The sequence below is a fragment of the Staurois parvus genome, unplaced genomic scaffold (assembly GCF_062004578.1).
Source record: "Staurois parvus isolate SC_StPar_1 unplaced genomic scaffold, SC_StPar_1.0 ptg000261l, whole genome shotgun sequence".
Taxonomy (NCBI): Eukaryota; Metazoa; Chordata; class Amphibia; order Anura; family Ranidae; genus Staurois; species Staurois parvus.
The window spans coordinates 1,126,440-1,148,058 of record NW_028318057.1 but is presented as its reverse complement, the minus strand read 5'-3'; the positions used below and the strand labels follow the sequence as shown (position 1 = coordinate 1,148,058).

Genomic DNA, 21,619 nt, shown 5'->3' with positions numbered 1-21,619 from the left:
CCTATCCACTCTCTCATTCTAGACCCGATTCCCAGAGCTTCAAGAGTATCCATCATGAATCCCCAGTCCACTCTATCAAATGCTTTCTCAGCATCAATCGAGAGTAGCACAACCGGGTCTTTTCCCTTTCTACTTTTTTGGACAAGCATCAGTGATCGTAACCCATTATCTTTGCCCTCTCTCCCTGGAACAAAGCCAACTTGGTCCTCATGTATCCATTCGGGCATTAGTTCTTTCAATCTATTTGCTAAAACCTTTGCGTATAACTTAGTATCGGTATTCAATAATGAGATTGGTCTATAGCTCGAGCATTGAGAGGCGTCTTTTCCTTCTTTTTGAATAAGTACCACATGAGCTTGTAATGATTCTCTTCTTACTTCCATCCCTCCTCCTAGAGCATTCATATATCTTCTAAGTTTAGGTATTAATATTTCACTATATTTTTAATAGTATCTCACCGTGTAACCATCTGGTCCTGGGCTTTTCCCTGATGCTGTATTTTTTAATGCTGTTTTTATTTCTTCCTGTGAAATTTCTTCATCTAGGGAATTCAGTTGTTCCTCACTTAATTTTGGTAACCCAGCCTTCTCCAAGTATTTCTTTCTTTTTTGGTTCCTCTCACTTTCTGTGTTTTTTAATAAATCCAGGGGGCCTATATTATACAATTTTCTATAATATTCCATAAATACTTTGGTGATTTCTTTATTTGAGTGTACCAGTTCACCCTTGGCATTTTTTTTTTCTATATAATTCCTATTTTTCTTTTTCCTCAGGGTTCTCATCAAGTGTTTTCCAGGTCTATCTCCCCATCTATATCTCTCACTTAAAACTTTATTGTACACTCTCCTCCTCTCCTCTTCCATCACAGCCTCTAGTTCTTCTATCTTTTTTATTATCTTCAGCTCTATTTCTTTTGTTATTCTATTCTTATGTATTTGCTCTAATTCACTTATTTCTTTTAATAGCCCACTCATTTTCTCTCTTATTTCTTTTTTCTTTTTTGCCCCAATCGCTATCAGTACTCCTCTTATATATGCCTTATGAGATTCCCACTCTGTGGCCATCGATACCTCTCCTGTCTCATTCTCCTTAAAAAATCGTTCGATCTCCTCCCCGACTTTCTGAGCAATATCTTTTTCTAATAAGAGTGCCTCGTTCAACTTCCATCACAGCCCTCCTACTGTCTTCCTTCCCCATTCTATTTTCATAGTGACCGGGGCATGATCCGATAGGGACATTGTCTCTATCCCTTCCTGAATCAGATGTTCAATTAATTGATGCTCTATTAATATATAATCTAATCTTGAGTACCTCTTATGCATATTTGAGAAAAAGGTGTAGTCCCTATCTTGCATATGTGTGATTCTCCAGGCATCTACCAGTTGACATTCATGTATTTCTTTTTTCAATAATCTCAGGGCCCTACACCCCTCTCTCTGCATATGGGAAGTAGCATCTTTTTGTGGGTCCATACAAAAATTAAAATCTCCTGCCAGAATCAAACGGCCCCTTTTAAAGTCCATCAGCTTCCTCAACACCCTTTTCAAAAACACCTCCGGCCTTATATTAGGACAATAGATATTAGCCAATGTACACTCAATCTCCTGTAGTTTGCCTCTTAGGAACAAAAATCTCCCTTCTGGATCTGTTTTTCTGTCTTCCAACTCAAACCTGATATTTTTTGCCAACCCTATTGCTACGCCTTTTGCTCTTTTAATCGGTGAGTCTGCATAATAGCATGTTGGATGGTACCTAGATTTTAACTTAACATTTGATTCTATCTCAAAATGTGTCTCCTGTAAGAATACCACTGAAGCTGCTCTATGTTGTAGTTCTTTAAATAATCTAAATCTTTTCCCGGGACAATTCAACCCATTTACATTGTAAGTTATAAACTGTATCTCTTCCATCTTTCTTGGATCTCCCCTTTTCTCCTCCATCTATGTTTTTTCTTTTTTCTTGCTTTTATATCTCCTTTTATCCTGCAGGGAGTTATCCTCAAATCCCCATCCCCCATCCCTCCCATTTTCCCACCCCTCCCCCCCCCCCCCTATTTTTAGGCCTACAGTTTGCCTATCGATCATTTGTGGGAATAAAATCCACCTTTGATTTAATCCTTAGGGCTAAACTCTGACCATGGACGACTTTCCCCTTCTCTGGCCCCCCCACTAACCCCCAAACCCTGCAGAGACATCTCAAGGAATGGAGAGAGGCCGGAAGGGAGAGGGAAGAAAGAGAAAAAAAAATTCCTTTCTTCCCTTCCCTCCTCCTCCCCCCCCTCTCCCCTTACTCTCTCCCCCCTACAAGCTGCCAGTCCTCTTTTTTTTCGATCTAATTTCCCCATGTTCTTCTTCCCAACCAGGAATTTCCATTCTTTGTAATTCGAGTCTATCACAAAAGTTTCTCAAATCCTCTGGGAACCTGAGGTATGCTGTAACTCCATTTTTCCATCCTATTAGGCACTCAGGTATCCCCCATCTATATTGCACATTCTGTTTTTTCATCTGTTCTAACAAAGGTCTCAGGGTTCTCCTTCTCCACAAAGTCTCCAGTGACAAATCCGCAAATATCAGAATATCCATTTCTCCATATTTAATTACTGTTTTTCCCTTAGTCTTCCTCCAGATTTTTTCTTTATCTTGAAGCTCATAAAATTTAACAAGTATATCTCTCGGCCTTTCCTTCCCAAGATTTCCTTGGAGTTTTCCTTTTCTAAAAGTTCCTTCTATTTTAGTCCTTTCCATATCAGTACCGTCCATTATAGAGTTTAGTATTTTACAAACCACCTCATGCAGTATTTCTCCTTTTGGGCTTTCTGGGACCCCTCGTATCCTGATGTTTCTCCTCCTGTCCCTATTTTCTTGTATCTCAGCCTTGTAAAGCAATTTTTCTTGAACTTTCCCTATATTAATTATCTTCTATCTAATTTGGAAATAACTTGGGTCTGGTTTTTAACTTTCTCCTCAGTTTCTTCCACTCTCACCAAAAGCTGCCCCAAATCATTCCGATTATTTACCATTTCTTGCTTTATTGTTTTCTCCAAATCTTTGAACATTTCTGCCATCTCTTTTTTATTTGGTATTTGTAGATCTTTTTCCATCTCTATATTTCCTGATATTTGTTGACTACTAATATCCAGGCCTAGTGATAGTCTAGGGCTACTTTCCAGACTAAGGTCTACTTCTCCTTTTTCATTCATACCCTGGGGCCTTTCTGGGGTCACGTTTCCCTGGGAGGTATATTTTTTTAATTGTGCCAGTCTGGGTCCCTTTAAGCCCACTTCCTTTAGCATTTTTATTTTTCATTTCTTCTGTGGCTCTTATTCTCCTTTATAGACTCGGGGCTAGGAAGAGACAGCTATTAATATACAAGTCCCAGCCCTGTCCACTTGCTTGTCTTTTACACTTTTCTTTCACCAATCTTCTTCACCCTTCCACCTCTTTACATTCCCCGGGGGTCCCCCCTTTCTCTCACACCCTGCTTCTCCCAACAGCTCAGTACAGGGTATAATATACATCAAGCCTCAGCCAGAGTCACTCACCCTCCTCGCACTTTTCTTCTTGTGACACGGCTAGAGGCTCCCTCCGTCAATCCTTCTAGTAGGGCGGCTGTTCGTCTCTTATCAGGGGGACTCCCCAGGGTATCCTCTGCTCTCCTCTCTCCAGACCAAGGCGTTTCCCTTCTCTCTGCTGTAATCAGGCAGGGCTCCGGGGAGTAGACCAGCAAGCAGGCCAGCACCTCTCTCTCACCGCAGGACGCCAGCCGGCTTCCTCACCTCCCAGCAATGCTCAGCGGCCGACCACGTGGTCGCGCCGCACCTCCTCGTCTCCTGGCAACCAGGCACGCTGTCACCGCTGGGCTCCACACAGCTGATCTCTGTCGCCCGGGTCACTCCTCCTGCGGGCCACCGCCGCCTATCCAAGGGGGGTCATCTGGTAGAGGTAGGTCTTGCTATGTAGGGCTTCTGCATTTGCACTGCTTTGGCATCAGTCACTGTGCAGCCCGGCCCCCTTGTTTTTTCTCTCTCTATGAATGGAGAAGAGAGATACATTGTATCTCTAACTCCTGACACAGAGAGATAAAAAAAAGTTTGTAAAAAAAAAAAGAAAAAAAAGATAAATAAATAAATATTAAAAAATAAAAGAAAAAATAAAGAAAAATACCTAGATCAAGGTTTGATCTAGTTCAGTACCAGGGTTGGGTTTGGGTCAAGGCCAGGGTCAAAGGTCAAGGTAAAAAAAAATTGGTATCAGTGTCAGTTAGTGTTAATGTCAGTGTGTTTTAGGTAAAAAAAAGAAGACAAAAACAAAATGCGCACTATTGTTTCTGGGCTGTACTACGGGTACAAACAACAAATAACATGCACATATAAAGTATCGTTGCAATCGTCAAGAACTGGAGAATTTATTTTGGGTTGTTCTATGGAGGTAGGTTGTGGTCATAACAAGAAACACACAGCTAAATTTAAAAAAAACAATTTGGGCCAGTTTTCCTTTGATAATGAAAAAAAAATTAGGAGCTATCCATTACCATTTACCACCAAATGAAAGCCCAATTTGTCCTGAAAAAAAACAAAGTATAATCCACCTGGATGTACAAAGTAGTTGTGATGATATGTACGGTTTTACTAACACATGTCAAAGTTGCAGAATTGTGCTTAGGCATTTAGATTTGTTTTACCCTTAGGCGTGAAGGGGTTAAAGGGATGTTCTGAAGTTTATAGCAGTCACTTTCCAAGCTCTCAAATCTCCATAATCCTCATAAAAATAGAAAAAAACCCATGCAGCATATGGTAAAGAGCATAAAGACATTTAATGCAGCATCTTACATTGGGGACTTATAAAATTCAGCATTATTTCCCATGAACCAGCCACAGCAGCTTCCTTATCTCAGAATCATGTTTTTCCAATTTCCAAAATGGACCATTTTCCATTTTGGAAATTGGAAAAATGCATTCTGTCGCACGACAGAATGAGCTAAAGCGCTTGAAACCGCATGATGTGTGGATTTCTATGTATTTCAATAGGAATAAAAACATGCCAATGTGCCTCCATGGAGCTACAAAAATAGCTACAAAATGTTTTTGAGCTCCAGACGTTCTGTTTCGGGTGACTTGGAGTGGACATGTGAACCATCTCTATAGAGCAATATTAAGCCCCCGGTCACATGGGGTGTGACTTGGCATGTGATTTGCCAAGACGCACCCTATTGTCCACTATTAGAGTGGTCATATCTCCTACATTGTAAGCTCCAAGGAGCAGGGCGTTAAAAACGCTTCCCAAACACCTGTCAAATGCTATAGGGGCATTTGGCAGGAGTTAGAAATGAAGCCAAGTGTGAACGTAGCCCTAAAGGTCCTTTTCTTCCCTCACTCAATAAAGTAAACATTGAAGTTGTACTGTAGGTTTGTCTGTTTCTTCCCTTGAGTTCAGCTCCATAAAGCCAGGTCACACAAGTTTATTGAGTTTCAATAAATATGGTAGGCATTCTTATAGCAAAGGAACCAAACCAACAATACAGAAACAAAAATCTATTTCGAGAAGTATTTTTCTCCAGAAGGTTCCCCTCTTCACAAGGTTACGCCTAGCTAAGTAGCACCTGCAGGACCAGTCAAAGGACTACATCTCCCGGCAGCCTTTGCGCCAGGACGTGCTAATCAAGATGGCGGAGACTGCTACGGCTGTGAGTGGTTCGGGCAGCTCCGGAACGGTAATATTCACCCGGGTGATGAACGAATCAAATCGGGGGCGAGAGTTCAGCAAGCTTTACGTTTTATGTAATGATAGATTTGTGTTTGAGAAGGTTCCGAACTGTTTCATAAGCTCATGGCGTGCGGGAGCGATAGGCGGAAACCAGTCACGTGAACGGAGGCGTGGCCCGAGGTCATGATAGGGGTTTACGCAGCTTCCAGCCTTTTGCAGGAAAACAAAGCAGTAATGGCGTTGTCCCTAGCAACGAGCCAGGGGTCTCATTTCAAGAGCAGACATCAGTCATTGCTGTGTGCACCGCTAGGCCACGCTCCATACACCAGGTTAACACATGGGGGATCTCTCCAAACAAACCGAATGCCTAGAAAAGCCGTGCAGGACAATGCGAGGCAGAGCCCACTAAGCTACATGAGGGAGTGGGCGTCAACAACAACACATTTAAAGGGGGAGGGAGGGGGGACTTTTTGCTTCTAAAAGCTGCCCTATGTTAACCTACACTATATTGCCAGAAGTGTTGGGACGCCTGCCTTTACACGCACATGAACTGTAACCACTTCAATACTGTGCACTTTCACCCCCTTTTTGACATACTTTGAATTACAATTGCGCAGTCATGCAACACTGCATCCGTATGACATTTGTATCATTTTTTTTTAGACAGGTTTTTTTTTTGTGTTATTTAACCACTTCAAGTCCGGACACTTTTACCCCCTTCCTGTCCAGGCCAATTTTCAGCGCTATCACACTTTGAATGACAATTGCGTCGTCATGCAACACTGCACCCATATGTATTTGTTAGTATTTTTTTGAGACGGAAAACTTTATTTTGGTGGTATTTATTCACCTCTGGGATTTTTATTTTTTTGCAATATAAATGAAAAAGTCCAAACATTTGAAAAAAATGTAGCAAATCTTTCTTCAAAACGTATTCAGCTATTTTTTTAGTAAAAAAAAAACCCAAATTAGTTTAGAACCAAAAGATATAATTTTTCAGAAATCTTTTTTACATTTTATTTTTTTATATTATTATTTTTACATACTGTCACCCTAGCAGTGGGGGGTGATGATTTTTTGTTTACACTGATTGCTTTTACACCCATAAAGGCTGTAAAAGCAATCATTTCTCCTTCTCTCTGGCTGCATTCTTGCAGCCATTGAGAAATACTGTGAGATCTGTGATTGGTCACAGCTTGTCACATGGTATAAGGCTGTTGTGAATAGCCTTGTACCATGTGACCTCTGTGATCATTCACAGGTTTCACACGTAGTAAGCAATGATGTCAGAAGTGACATCTTGCTTACTACTATTCATGTGATCACTGATTGGCCAATCAGTGATCACATGATCTGGACCTCACATAGAGGTCCCGTACAACGATCGGTGTTCTGCTGTGTCCGGAAGACACAGTGGGCACCAGATCGCGGTGCTGTGCGCTCCCAGGGAGCGGGCACAGGCAGGGAAGTGGGAGGACGTTTATAAATGGCAACCCGCTCCTGCACTGCATTCATCTGGCCATTTATGTTCATGGGCTGGACGGGAAGTGAATAATCACCACTGGGTTTTTAATATTTTCCTAACCAAATAAAACAAACGAAAATTAAAAAAAAAAATTCTTAGTTTCTTTTTTCTAAAATGTTGCAAATAAGTCATTTTTCTCCTTCACTGATGTGCTCTGCTGAAGCTCCACTGATTATCAGTGCAAAAGTCCCCTGTCAGAATTGCCAGTTACTGGCTCTTTTCTCGCTGTGACAGCGTATGAGGAAAGGACTGTCCATAACCGAAAAGTCTGTTTACAATGTGAACAACTGTGATTGGACACAGCTGATCACATGGTAAAGGGCTGCTGTGATTGTCCCTTTACTGCTATCTGTGATCAGCTGTGTCCAAATAACACAGCGATCACAGAACACGTCAGATGTGTACCCCAGGGAGCAAGTGGGGGGCGTGGTTCTGGGAGGACATCTATAGATGCCCTCCCAGAACTGGATGAACGCACTGTAGCCATATTTTGGCTATAGCGAAGTTGGGAAGAGCTTAATGGCATCCCAGTCTTAGTCTGTAGGGTTCAATATTGAGTTGGCCCACCCTTTGCAGCTATAACAGCTTCAACTCTTCTGGGAAGGCTGTCCACAAGGTTTAGGAGTGTGTCTATGGGAATGTTTGACCATTCTTCCAGAAGCACATTTGTGAGGTCAGGCAGTGATGTCGGATGAGAAGGCCTGGCTCGCAGTCTCTGCTGTAATTCATCCCAAAGGTGTTCTATCGGGTTGAGGTCAGGACTCTGTACAGGCCAGTCATGTTTTTCCACCCCAAACGTGCTCATCCATGTCTTTATGAACCTTGCTTTGTGCACTGGTGCGCAGTCATGTTGGAACAGGAAAGGGCCATCCCCAAACTGTTCCCACAAAGTTGGGAGCATGAAATTGTCCAAAATGTCTTGGTGTGCTGATGCCTTAAGAGTTCCCTTCACTGGAACTAAAGGACCAAGCCCAACCCCTGAAAACAACTCCACACCATAATCTCCCCTCCACCACACTTTACACTTGGCACAATGCAGTCAGGCAAGTACCGTTCTCCTGTTAACCGGCAAACTCAGACACGTCCTTCTGGACGGAAGTGTGATTTGTCACTCCAGGGGACACATGTCTACTGCTCTAGAGTCCAGTGGCAGTGTGCTTTACACCACTGCATCCGACGCTTTGCATTGCACTTGGTGATGTAAGGCTCGGATGCAGCTGCTCAGCCATGAAAACCCATTCAATGAAGCTCTCTATGCACCGTTGTGCTAATCTGAAGGCCACACAAAGTTTGGAGGTCTTTAGCTATTGACTCTGCAGACAGTTGGTGACTTCTGCACACTGTGCGCTTCAGCATGTTCTGACTCTGCTCTGTCATTTAACGTGACTGAGTTGCTGTTGTTCCCAGTTGCTTCCACTTTGTTATAATAATACTAACATTTGACCCTGGAATATTTAGTAGCAAGGAAATTTCACGGATGGACTTATTGCACAGGTGGCAACCTATCAAGGTATCACGCTTGAATTCACTGAGCTCCTGAGAGCGACCCATTCTTTCACAAATGTTTGTAGAAGCAGTCTGCATGCCTAGGTGCTTGATTATATGCACCTGTGGCCATGGAGGTGATTGGAACACCTGAATCCAATGATTTGGAGGGGTGTCCCAATACTTTTGGCAATATAGTCTATGCACACCTACCCTAGAGTTCATGAAGACTGGCGCATGCAGATTTTACAAAAGTGTGTCGCATGTTTTCTAAAAGTGGTGAAGAATGTGCCAAATTCATGTACCTGTCTAGAACTTGTACTTGAATTTAGCGCATGCTGTGCCACTTTTAAAATGAGACACTTTTGCAAAATTTAACTGAGACTGGGTTTTCTCTCTGTACACCAAAAGAGAATTGGTCTTCACTACGGATGCACCGATATCAGCGACCAGAATGTATTGGCTGAAGATAGTGTTATCTGCATTTTGCTAATAGGAAAAAAGGTGTCGATAAGTGTGCACTTTTGCAGCGATTTTTACCATGTTTAGGGTGCGGTTTTCATAGGTCATATGGCTCAAAAAATGCATCAAAAACGTAACACGTGTTTTTTTTTATGCATTTTTCAATGCATTTCAGGCCTGGTTCACACCAATGCATATTGCATTTTGTCTGTTTTGCTGTTTCTTTTGCAGTGCATTTTGTGTTTTTGCATGTGCATTTTTGATGCTTTTTTGTGTGTTTCTAAATTTTTTTTTCTTTTGTTTGGTTAACTTGTTGCTGGGCAGATTAAAAATGCAAAATGCATCAAAACTGTATCAAAATGTGCGTTTTCTGCTGCATCTCTATTGAAGTCTGTTGAACCAAATACGCAACGTTTTGCATTTAAAAAGCGTCCTGACCCTTTCCAAAAACACAGCAAAAAAGCATAAATGTGTCCCATAGAAAACCGTGTTAAATGGACTGTAGCGCGTTTCTGCAAAAAGCACTATAAACCACATAGGGGTGAACCAGGCTATAATGGGGAGGTACATTTTTGGTGCGCCTTTTTTTTTTTTCTTTTTTTTTTAACTGTCCAAATATGCATAAAAATTGTGGCAACGAGGATTTTAGTACAATAGACCAGTGACAAAGACATACATTGAATCTAATTTTTTTTAGCTTTTCTTGCGCTTTTTTTTTAAACGCAAAGCACTTCAACAACTGCTCAGTGTGAAAGCAGCCTATTGACCAAAAAGGTGCTGAAAATAAATTCATATTTATTTAAATTCATGATATTAAAGCGGTTATAAAGGCTCAGGGTTTTTTACTTTCATACAGTCTATGCATTCTGAACCAAAAGTGTCGCAAATAGATGTTTGGTATCTATTATCTCGACACAACCTTATCTTTTATATTTCACCATAATTGGTATTATATTGTGCGTGTTTGGATTACAATTTATTTAATTTTTTTCTGAAATTAATGAACAGTTACAAAAATATCATGAGGCATAAAAATTTGCAGTATCGTACAGGGCCTCAGCTTTCAGAAAATATATAATGTTTTGGGGGTTTAAGTAGCTTTGTTACCAAAAATGAAGATTTTTACACGTGTGCAAAAATGTAAAATATTTGCTGTGGAGCTGAACTGGTTAAGGTAAAAAAACCTTCTGGCTTTAGAACCACTTTATTTTGGAGACCTTATTGACAGGACACTTTAAAGTGGTTGTAAAGGCTCAAGGTATTTTAACTTAATGCATTCTGTGTAGCAGCATCCCAATACTTATCTGAGCCCCACTGCAATGCAGCAATGTGCACAAGTGACTCGGCTCTTCGGGGACTCTCCCTCCTCATTGGCTCCTGCTCCTGTCAGTCACAGTCAGTGAGCCAATGAGGAAAGATGGGGACAGGGCCAATCCATGGCTTTGTGTGTGAATAGACACACAGGGCAATGGTTCCGGGCAAGCCTGCTCAGGTGCCCCCATAGCAAGCTGTTTGCTTTGAGGACACTTGGCAGGAGGAAAGGGCCAGGATGTTAAAGAACTTCCATTTTTTATACACAGTGTTATACATACGAAATGTAAGCTGTAACAGCTCTCCATTAATATTGCAGAATGTACATTGGGTAAAATGTCACAGATACTTTACATTAAATATTTAGTTGTAACAACAATTTACGAGGTGGTATCAAAAGGTTTCAAGACTCGCCAACAGATGGCAGTACAAGGCTGCACGCACCATTGCAGGGAGCACCAACCTTCATAAGTCAGTGTGCCAAAAGACATTGTTTTATGCACATTGGGAGGTGTATTGAGTGGCACGCGCACTTTAAGAGTAGAAGAACATCACTGGAAGACAACGAGAGATCAGGAAGACCTTCAGCGAGCTTAACCCCCAAAAATGTTGAAACCATTCAGCAACTTGTGCATGATGATTGTCGAAGAATAATCCACAACATTGCTGCCATTGTCTGTGTGTCATATGGAACAATCCAGGCCATCCTCATGTGTGATTTGAACATGCGCCTTGTTTCCAAGTTCGTCTACAGGCTGCTGACCCAGGAGCAGAAGGAACACTGCGTTGAAGCCTGCCAAGAACTCCCATCAGAGTGCTGTGGATGACCTGTTCTTCATGTCAAGGATCATTACCAGTGTACAGGTTTTACGTTTCACTCTTTGTTCTAACTAGCTGTTTGTGACGGACCACCTTGCACCCCACCTGGGTGATTCCATCAGATAACTGCTTCCTCGCCGCTGGGACACAGGGCCACGGTATTATAGGTGTGCATTACACCCAAGTAATAGATGATACTAGCTTGGGTGCAATCTGGAACTCTTTATTTAACAGAAATACTTTTTTTTTTTTTTATATATATATATACACTTCAGAAATAGAGGCAGCCCCCATATGAACAATAAAAACAAATCTTGCACATCAGGATAAACATCCTACACTAATTAGGTAAGAGCTTGATCACATTATCCTAAACAGTGCAAACTGTAGACAGTATAGCCAACAACTAACAGTGATCTAATTAACAGTAAGCTAATCAACAGTCAAGCACCCAGGCCAGCCAGGAGCCTAACCCCAGACAGCCTGACACCTCCCTGAATACACATTACAAATGCTGTCCTTCAGGTGACTGGCCCTCACCTGTGCAATCTTTCCATCATGAAACAAAACTCATACAATACTCCAACAGTCTGAAAAAGTAGAATTAATTTATCTTCAGTGATTTCTTGAGGGAGATTGTTGATAAATATTTCTGTCCCAATATACACACACACACACACACACACACACACACACACACACACACCCTTGAAAAGTATTCATACCCCTTGAAATTCTCCACATTTTGTTACAACCAAAAACGTACCTCCGGTTTAAGACCTCAGGTTTAACGGGGTTTATTTTTAAGTTTGACATCTCCCCATACTGTTTTAATACTTTCATTAAGTTAGGCAAAGTTATTCTAGGGTTAACTATGTAAAACAACATATCATCTGCAAAGGCGGCGACTTTATGCTCTATTTTTCCTACTTTTATCCCCCTTATATCTATACATTTCCTTACCCTCTCCAAGAGTGGTTCCAAAGACAAAGCAAATAATAAAGGAGAAAGAGGACATCCCTGTCATCCCTGTGCCATTATGCATCATAAAGAACTGAGAGAGAGATTCATTAACCTTAACCGCCGCTGATGGGTCATTATACAATACTTTTATCCAATTCATCATCCTAGGCACTATTCCTAGTATTTCTAATGTATCAAACATGAATCCCCAATTGACCCTATCAAATGCCTTTTCGGCGTCTATTGACAAAAGTATTGTAGGTATCTTTTCTCTTTTTTTAGCTCTTTGTATAAGGATCAAGGATCTCAGGCCATTGTCCCTTCCTTCTCTTCCCGGTACAAAGCCCACCTGATCTACATGTACCCATTCATGGATCAGGTCTTTCAGTCTTATTGCTAGTACCTTTGCATATAATTTAGTATCGGTGTTTAATAATGATATAGGCCTATGCCTGGCACATTGTAAACTATCCTTTCCTTCCTTTAAAATGAGCGTAATGTGGGCTTGCAGCGACTCCTTACTCATTTCCAACCCCCCACCTATTGTGTTAATATATCTACAGATTTTAGGGATTAATAGATCCTTGAACTTTTTAAGATACCCCACCGTGTATCCATCTGGCTCTGGACTTTTGCCTACAGATGTATTCTTTAACACTGATTCAATTTCTTCCGTGGTAATGGGGCTTTAAAGGGCTTCTAATTTTTCTTGAGTTAATTGTGGCAAACCCACCTCCCTTAGATATTTCTGTCTAATTTTTTCTTCTCTTCTTCACTTTCCCCTTGATTGCCACCCCTCACGTCATAAAGTTCATTATAATATTTATAGAACCTCTTTGCGATATCAGGAGTATTAAACACTATTTCTCTCTTCCCATCTCTAATTTTTTCTAGGAAGTTTCTAGTTTTCTTGTTCTTAAGTCTGCTCATTAAATATTTTCCAGGCCTATTCCCCCATTGATATCTATCTTTTGAAACCTTATTAAATATCCTCCTTGAAATCAATATTCCCCTAATATAAGCTTTTTGTGTCTCCCAAACTGTTGCCGCTGATATTTCATTGGTCTCATTAAGTTAAAAAAATTGTTCAGTTTCCAGTTTTAACCTTTTCTCTACTTTGGGGTCCTGTAAAAGCATTTCATTTAACCTCCAAGAGAGTTTTTTTTTATCTTTACCGTCCCCTACTTGTAACTTCATTGTGACGGGAGAATGATCCGAGATAGACATAACCTCTATATTGCAGCCTATTAGTTTCTCCAATTGTCTATGCTCTATCATTATATAATCCAGCCTTGAATACGAACCATGTACATGGGAGAAGAAGGTAAAGTCTCTTTCTCTTGGGTGGTTTACTCTCCACACATCCACTAGTTGATATTTATATAATAACTTCTTCAATGATTTCAAGTCCCTATCCTCTTCTCTCCCTGAACATGATATTGCATCCCATTGGGGGTCCAGACACAAATTAAAATCCCTTGCGACGACCAGAGATCCCTTTTTTAAATTCCGCGAGTTTCTTTAATTCTTTAAGAATTTAGCTGGCTTTTTATTTGGACAATAAATATTGGCCAATGTATATTCCATTCCCTGTAACATTCCCCTGATAAACAGAAACCGACCTTCAGGGTCTTCCATTTTGTCTTCCAGGGAAAAGGCAACATTTTTTGAGATTCCAATTGACACTCCTTTTGCCCCTTTGAATGATGAATCAGCGTAGTACCATGTTTGGTGGTACTTTGCATATAATTTCACATTTGTGTTATGGGTCAAATGTGTCTCTTGGAGGAATATTACATCTATTTCATATTGCTGGATTTCCCTGAGTATCTTATGCCCTTTTTTGGGGGAATTTAACCCTTTCATATTATAGGTCATAAGCTTCATCCAATCCATTTCTATTGTACTTTTTTTTTTTACCTTTTAACTCCTCTTCACACAATAAAAGATACAGATATGTTTTGCATAAAGTTCCTCCATATCCCAGAGAACATTAACTCTAGCGAACTAAAGAGCCTTCAATTGAGGATCAGTGCTCCAACAGAGCGGGATACACGGCTTAGCTGAGTTAAGGAGCTGGATTGTCAGGAAGGATTGGTACTTTTTAATAGGTCTCTCCATCAAGTGTAACGGGCAAGCCGCGGAGTTATCGTGCAAATCCACCACAGAAAGCTGTTTGATAACAGGTCACATCGCGCCAGAACGGCCAAATTCCTGAGAACGACCAGAAAATATGAAGCATGGTCCCATCTTCAGCACCGCAACGCCAGCATGACACCTGAGGGGTTGATACAGCGGAGTAAAGTGGGAACCCTGTACCACCTGGTGTGGATCTTGTAACTAGACTCTTGGACCCGTGTGGTTATAGAGGACTTTTGGGCAAAATGGAGAATTTTTTTCCTTTGGGGGTGAAACACACCAGAGAAGTCAGGGATAAAGTTGTGGATAATTTTAAAGCAGTTATAAAAAAAAATATATCCTAAGCTTTGAACAATTTACGGAGCACTGTTCAATCCACCATCCAAAAATGGAAAGAGTATGGCACAACTGCAAACCTACCGGGACATGGCCGTCCACCTATACTGACAGGCCAGGCAAGGAGATTATTAATCAGAGAAGCTGCCAAGAGGCCCATGGTAACTCTAGAAGAGCTGCAGAGATCCTTAGCTCAGGTGGGATAATCTTTCCACAGGACAACTATAAGTTGTGCACTCCACAAATCTGGCCTTTTTATGGAAGAGTGGCAAGAAGAAAGACATTATTTAAAAAGAGCCATAGGAAGTCCCGTTTGCGAGAAGCCATGTGGGGGACACAACAAACATGTGGAAGAAAGTGCTCTGGTCAGATGAGACCAAAAATGAACTTTTTGGCCTAAAAGCAAAACGCTATGTGTGGCGGAAAACTAACACTGCACATCACTCTGAACACACCATCTCCACTATGAAACATGGTGGTGGCAGCATCTTGTTGTGGGGATGCTTTTCTTCAGCAGGGACAGGAAAGCTGGTCAGAGTTGATGGGAAGATGGATGGAGCCAAATACAGGGCAATCCTGGAGTAAAACCTGTTAGAGTCTGCAAAAGACTTGAGAGCGGGGCGAAGGTTCACCTTCCAGCAGGACAACGACCCTAAGCATACTGCCAGAGCTACAATGGAATGGTTTAGATCAGGGGTATTGAATTAAAATTCACCAAGGTCCAGGCAGTAAAATTTGCATGCATCAGAGGCCCAAATCTCAAGTAGGCCAAGTAGGCCCCTGTGGTGCATTTTTGTGTGAGCCAAACCACATGTTGCTGCTGTGCAATTTCTTTAAAAAAAAAAGGTTCGGAGACTTATTCAGGTGTCTAGCAGGTAGTTCTGACCTAACCACAATGTGTGCACCATATGAATATGTACAGATCTGAACCTGTTCTCACATCAGTGTCCTCAATCCCCACTGCACATCACAGTCCTTTCCTCATTTACAGAAAGATCCCTCTTGATGAGTGTCCTCAGCTCTCCCTTTACATCACCCCCCTCCACCCCTTTCACAGTAGTGTTCTCACACTTCCTTGACATCACCCCCCCTCCCCCCAACAGTACTTTCCTCTGCCCCCTTCACTGAAGACTACTCTGCCCCTTTTTAAATCATCATTCCACATTACTGTCCCAAGACCCCCTCCCATATTACTGTCCTCAGCCTCTCCCACTTTAATGTCCTCAGCCCCCACACACCACAGTCCTTAGCCCCACACATTACTGTCTTCAGTCCCCCCACATTCAGTACTTGGACCCCCTTTACAGTAATATTCTTAGCCCCTTTAACTTCACCATTCCCCCCCCCCCCACTGTCCTACCTTACACAGACAGTGATTGATTGCTAGGACTGCCCTTCATCCTAGCAACCAATCACCTGCTTGTTAACCTCGTGCAGCTCCCACCCTCCATCCAGAACAGTCCTGCCTCCCGCTGCCAACTCTGTGAGGATGACCATAAGACAGCTGGGGGAATAAAAGGCTCTTAAATGGCAGGATTGTATGGGTCTGGATGGAACAGTGGCTTGGTCCGCATCTAGACCCCAGTCCACCATTTAGTGATAACTGGTTTAGATTATAGAATATTCATGTGTTAGAATGACCCAGTCCTAAATCCAATTGAGAATCTGTGGCAAGACCTGAAAATTGCTGTTCACAGACGGTCTTCAATCTGATAGAAACATCCCCAAAAAGACTTGCAGCTTTAATTGCAGTGAAAGGTTTTTCTACAAAGTATTGACTCCGGGGGGCTGAATACAAATGCACGCCACATTTTTCAGATATTTATTTGTAAAAAATGTTGAAAACCATTTATGATTTTCCTTCCACTTAACAATTATGTGCCACTTTGTGTTGGTCTATCAAATCAAATCCCAATAAAGTACATTTACATTTTTGATTGTAACATGACAAAATGTGGAAATTTTCAAGGAGTATGATTACTTTTTCAAGGATCTGTATATAGCTGTACAAGATTTTATATTACACCTTTCCATCCACTCCAGAGGAAAGCTTGTCTTTATGCAGAGAATCCAAGCCTCGCTCTCAGCGCTCATCGTGTTATTGTCCATCATTAGAGAATGATCTCCCTATGACCATGGGATCAGAGGCTGAACTGAGCTCTTTTCCATGCTCTGATTGGGAAAAGCAGACAATATCCCTGGTCTCCTCCATGGGCTATAATCAGTGGGTAGAAGGCTAGCCCTTAGTCCTCTCCAAAAGCCCCTGCCCTGGTTGGGTCTGTCACGCTGTCCATGATAAAATGGCAGAAGTGGTAATGCACGTGGTCAGAATAGCACCAGTTGCACAGCTCCCCATTTACACAGGACAATAACTTTTGGCACACTGACTTCTGAAGATCTGTGCTCCCTGTGACTGTATGTGCAGCCTTGTGGTGCCATCTGTTGGCGTGTTACAAAACTAGTCTCAAATCCTTTTGATACCACCTCGTATTTTGACTGCTTTCAAAAAAAAAAATTAAAAAATGTGTATTTCACAATGTATCACAGGATTATTATTTTAAGATGCGTTGCACTTTTTGTCAGCATTTTGGGTAAGTTTTAATTTTAAGATATCTGGTTTCTCCTCAGCGATCCTGTGGCCGAGGTACCTCCACTCCTGCTGATAATTACTTGCTTGCTCGTAGGCGAACCCTTCAGGTAGTTGTGAGTTCTTTGCTCACAGAAGCTGGGTTTGAGAGTTCAGAAAAAGCAGCTGTGGAAACACTGACTGAGATGCTACAAAGTTGTGAGTATGATTCAAGTGTCCCACAAATGTATCAACAGTAAATATTGGTTATTTTCTAATGATGCATTGAGCATCATGGACTCTCCTTTAACTGTTATGAGAGAAATCTGATACTTTGGCAAGTCGTGTTCCATGGATACATTCAGAGCTCTGTTGGTAACATGTTGCAGGATGTTTTTTATTCTCATTTGCTTTGTGCAGAATTATACAATGATGAATATGTGTGGTTCTGTGACTTTCTTGCAATGTTTTGGAACTGTTTATATCTAAGACCATCTTGAAGAAAGTGAACAAGGTAAAGCAGTTTGGAAATGTCATTAAAGCGGAACTAAATTTTTTTTGTCAACTTTTTTTAAAATTTCTTCAGTGGTTTCCTGGTTTCTGGCCAAAATTGTCATATATCTTGTGGGTTTATATGCATTTTTTTTCTTTCATCTGGAGGAGGGGCATTCCTAGCTAAGTACACTATCCTGCCTGCATGCCTGAGCTAAGGGCAGACGAATTCCAGGAAGTGGTACATTCATTATCTATTACTCAAGATAGCTGTAGCTAGAAATACTAGGGGGATTGTTTTCAAAGTGATTTCTCAACATAGTAAAGCATGGAGACATGGATGGATGGGTGAGTTTGCTTTGAATATAAAAATGAATTAAATGGTGTATTTAGTTTGTGGTGCTCAGATATTGTGTAGTTCCATCTTAAGGCTAGGTTCACATCTGTGCGGGTGGTTCCTGCTGCGGGTCTGCAACTGTTCCCGCAGCTGCAATTACCCGCACAGAAAAACACACCTTTATTCCTTATGGCACACCACACACACTGGAAATCGCTCCCGCGTTGCACTTGAAGGGGGCCTCATGGTGAAACAGGAGGGGGTGCAGTGGTGGAACATGTGTTCAATAGGGGTGCAATGATGAAACATGTGTTTAACAGGGGACACTTCGCCTCTCACACCTGTTCACTCCCTATGGACCAAAGCATTTTTTACATGTCTGCTAGGGGCCTGTTTATTCGGTGATAACTTTGTCATTATGTAAGATAAAAGCATAGTACATATTTTATTTATTTTGGGTACTTCTATAGCGCCGTCAATTTTATGCAGCACTTTACATATATATTGTACATTCACATCAGTCCCTAACCCTCAAGGGGCGTACAATATAAGGGCCCTAACTCACATTCATATACATGGGCCAATTTAGACAGGATCCAATTAACCTACCAGCATGTCTTTTGAGTGTGGGCGGAAACCGGAGTACCAGAGGAAACCCACGCAGGCACAGGGAGAAAATGCAAACTCCAGGCAAGAGGTGCCGTGGCTGGGATTCGAACCAACGACCCTAGTACTGCCAGGCGGAAGTGCTAACCGTTTAGCCACTGTGCTGCCTTGTTTCATTTTGGCCTTGGCTTTCATTTTGTGAATATTGTCTTGGAACAATGATTTTTTTTTTCTCGCAATCCTTAAATAATTACACGTAACAAAAATCAATTTAATTTTTTTTTTTTTGAGCATTGTTAGTTTCCAAATAAATAGTGTTACTGCATATAAGAAGTGCACATTTTATTCAGTAATTTAGTCCTGTTTAAAATCACACTAAAATTCTGATTCTGGTACAAAGCATTGTAAAGTTACTTACAATTGAAATAAGGTGGGTTTTTTAAATTGTGCGCTTTTTTATGTGTGAAATATGTAAATATATGTTAAAAGTGTAAAAATATGAATGAAAAAAAACAATAACAAAAATAAGTTTAAATAGTTTCTATTTCATTAACTTATATTAACAAAAAAAAAATCAGCAGGAAAATAATTTAATGGAAAAGAATAAGGAGTTAATTAGTGTGATTAGAGTAAAATAAGGGTTAATAAGGAATTAAACAGATGAACATTTAATTAAAAAAAACTTTTTTTTTTTTTACGACTTGCTCACACCATGTGCAGAGACCTGTTCTTTTCTGCTGCAGAAAACCGCAGGGCTCTGCAAGACACACAGGAAACAATTGTTTCCTATGTGTCATGTTCACACTGAAATGCAGTGTGTAATGTCTGGTGCGGAGCTGTGCGAGACTATGCAGTATGTCTTCAGTTTCCCTCACAGCTCCGCACTGCAATGCTGGCAGAATGAACCGCACCGCTCTTCAAGCCCCTCATGTGACAGGAAGTGGGAGGGAATGCAGAGCGGCACTTTGTGAGTTTACAGACGCCTTTTCCTCCTCCTGTTGGATGCTGGCTGGGATGCTGCCATTTGGGTAGGCGTCTGATTGTGAAAGGGCTCTTTCAGCGGGAAACAGAATGGCGGGGGGGGAAGTATAGATGCCGGCATGTAAGGAAAAAGACAAGAATGCTGGCATATAAGGCGGGGGACACAGATGCCGGCATGTGAGGAGGGGGGGGACACAGATGGGGGCACAGATGCTGGTATGTAAGGAGGGGGACATAGATGGGGGCACAGATGCTGGTATGTGAAGAGGGGGACAAAGATGAGGACACTGATTCTTTTATATGAAGAGGGGGACAAACATGGGAACACAGATTCTGGAATATAAGGAGGGGGGCAAGGATGGGGAACAGATTCTGGTATATAAGGAGGGGGAAAAATATGGTCAGAGATGTTGGTATGTGAAGAGGGGGACAAAGATGGGGACACAGATCCTGATGAGGACAGAATGGTGGGCACAGTTGAGGGTGAAGCTGATGACAAGGGACTGGTGAGTGGACTTTGATGGCAGGGGACAAATACGTAGTGTACTGGTGGTGGGGGACAGATGAGGAGAGAACTGATTGCGGAGGACAAATGAGGAGAAAACTGATGGCAGGGGACATATTAGGGGGATTATGTTGTCTTCAATGAGGGGTCACTGATGTAAGGGATGCACTGATAAGCTGGTCTGTGATGAGGAGGCTATAATAGAGATTTCTATGATAAGGAATCAACGATGAGGGGGTATCTGATAGGAGTCTGTGATGAGGGGAACACAGAGGAGAGGGTATCTGATGAGGGTGGTACATGCTGATGTGGTCTCTGATCAGGGTGACACTGATGGGGACTAGTATAGAAATAGAGTTTTGATGGGGACTATGATTTAAAGTGGTCTTTGATGGGTATGATGATTTTCAGGAGGTCAGTGATGGGGACTATAATGTGGTGTTTTTGGATTGATTGAGAGGAAGTTTTAAGTAAGGGAATCTCTGAAGGGGACCATGATGTAAAGGTTGTCTCTGATGGGGACTGTTAAGAAGGACTATGATAGTTTATTTTTGTCTGTATGTTACTGTTTATATCTATCCAGTGGAAACTAAGGAGGCATGAATGAAAATTATTTTTATAGCTGCAGGGTTAGTGCATACAGTACTTTTTTCTGCACTTCAGTGTGATTTCAGCCTATTCAAATGAATGGGATGAAAATCGTATCGCAGAATGAGCAGGAAGCTTACAATAGAGTCTGCAATCAAAATGGCAATAAACTCTCCAAAATGTCCTCATCTCTCTAGCCTCTCTTACCACAAACAAGAAGAGGATGATGACACAGGGTGTGATGTTAGTCTGTTCATAACAGACACGCAAAAAAATGTCAATATGCACGAAAACTGAGGTAAACTGATGTCTCTGCAAGTGAAATATGAAATATGCATAGTTTTCCCATCAGTTTTCATGCACTTATGGTGAACATGAGCCCTTGACGTGTGCATGTAAACTGATGTCTCTGCAAGTGAAATCTGTGCATCAGTTTCCATTAGTTTTTCTGCATGTATGGTGTGAAAAAGGCCTAAAACGCAGATCAGCAGAAGGACATCTGAAAAACAATAATTTCCCATGTGTCCTATTCACACCATTACGTTGCGGTGTGCTAAACTACAAAATGTATGTCAATGGACTTCAAAATGTATGTCAACGCACTTAAAATATAACTAAAATTGATAGAAATGTACATTCACAGTGTGAATTGGCCTTACTTGTCAGGTTGCTTTAACTGACTTCATCTGCAGATCCCTTTTGATCTGTAGATGAATAAACAGATACAGAATTAAACTTTATTTCTTTTGAGCAATGTTGATAGACATTGCCAGACTGCTTTTCTTTGACAGCTTGAGCTGTC

The 21,619-nt window shown here is 41.4% G+C and overlaps 1 protein-coding gene across 2 annotated transcripts in view; it reads left to right on the top strand.

Moving 5' to 3' along the window:
* Positions 1 to 5,640: 5,640 nt before the first annotated feature.
* The window catches only part of TAF8 (TATA-box binding protein associated factor 8), a 38,074-nt gene continuing 22,095 nt past the window's right edge, over positions 5,641 to 21,619 (top strand). For both annotated transcript variants that reach the window (XM_089681152.1, XM_089681151.1), the window contains exons 1-2: positions 5,641 to 5,709; positions 17,371 to 17,527. In XM_089681152.1, the coding sequence (XP_089537278.1) occupies positions 5,662 to 5,709; positions 17,371 to 17,527 (205 nt within the window). In that variant the 5' untranslated portion in view covers positions 5,641 to 5,661. The remainder of the gene's footprint in view (positions 5,710 to 17,370; positions 17,528 to 21,619) is intronic.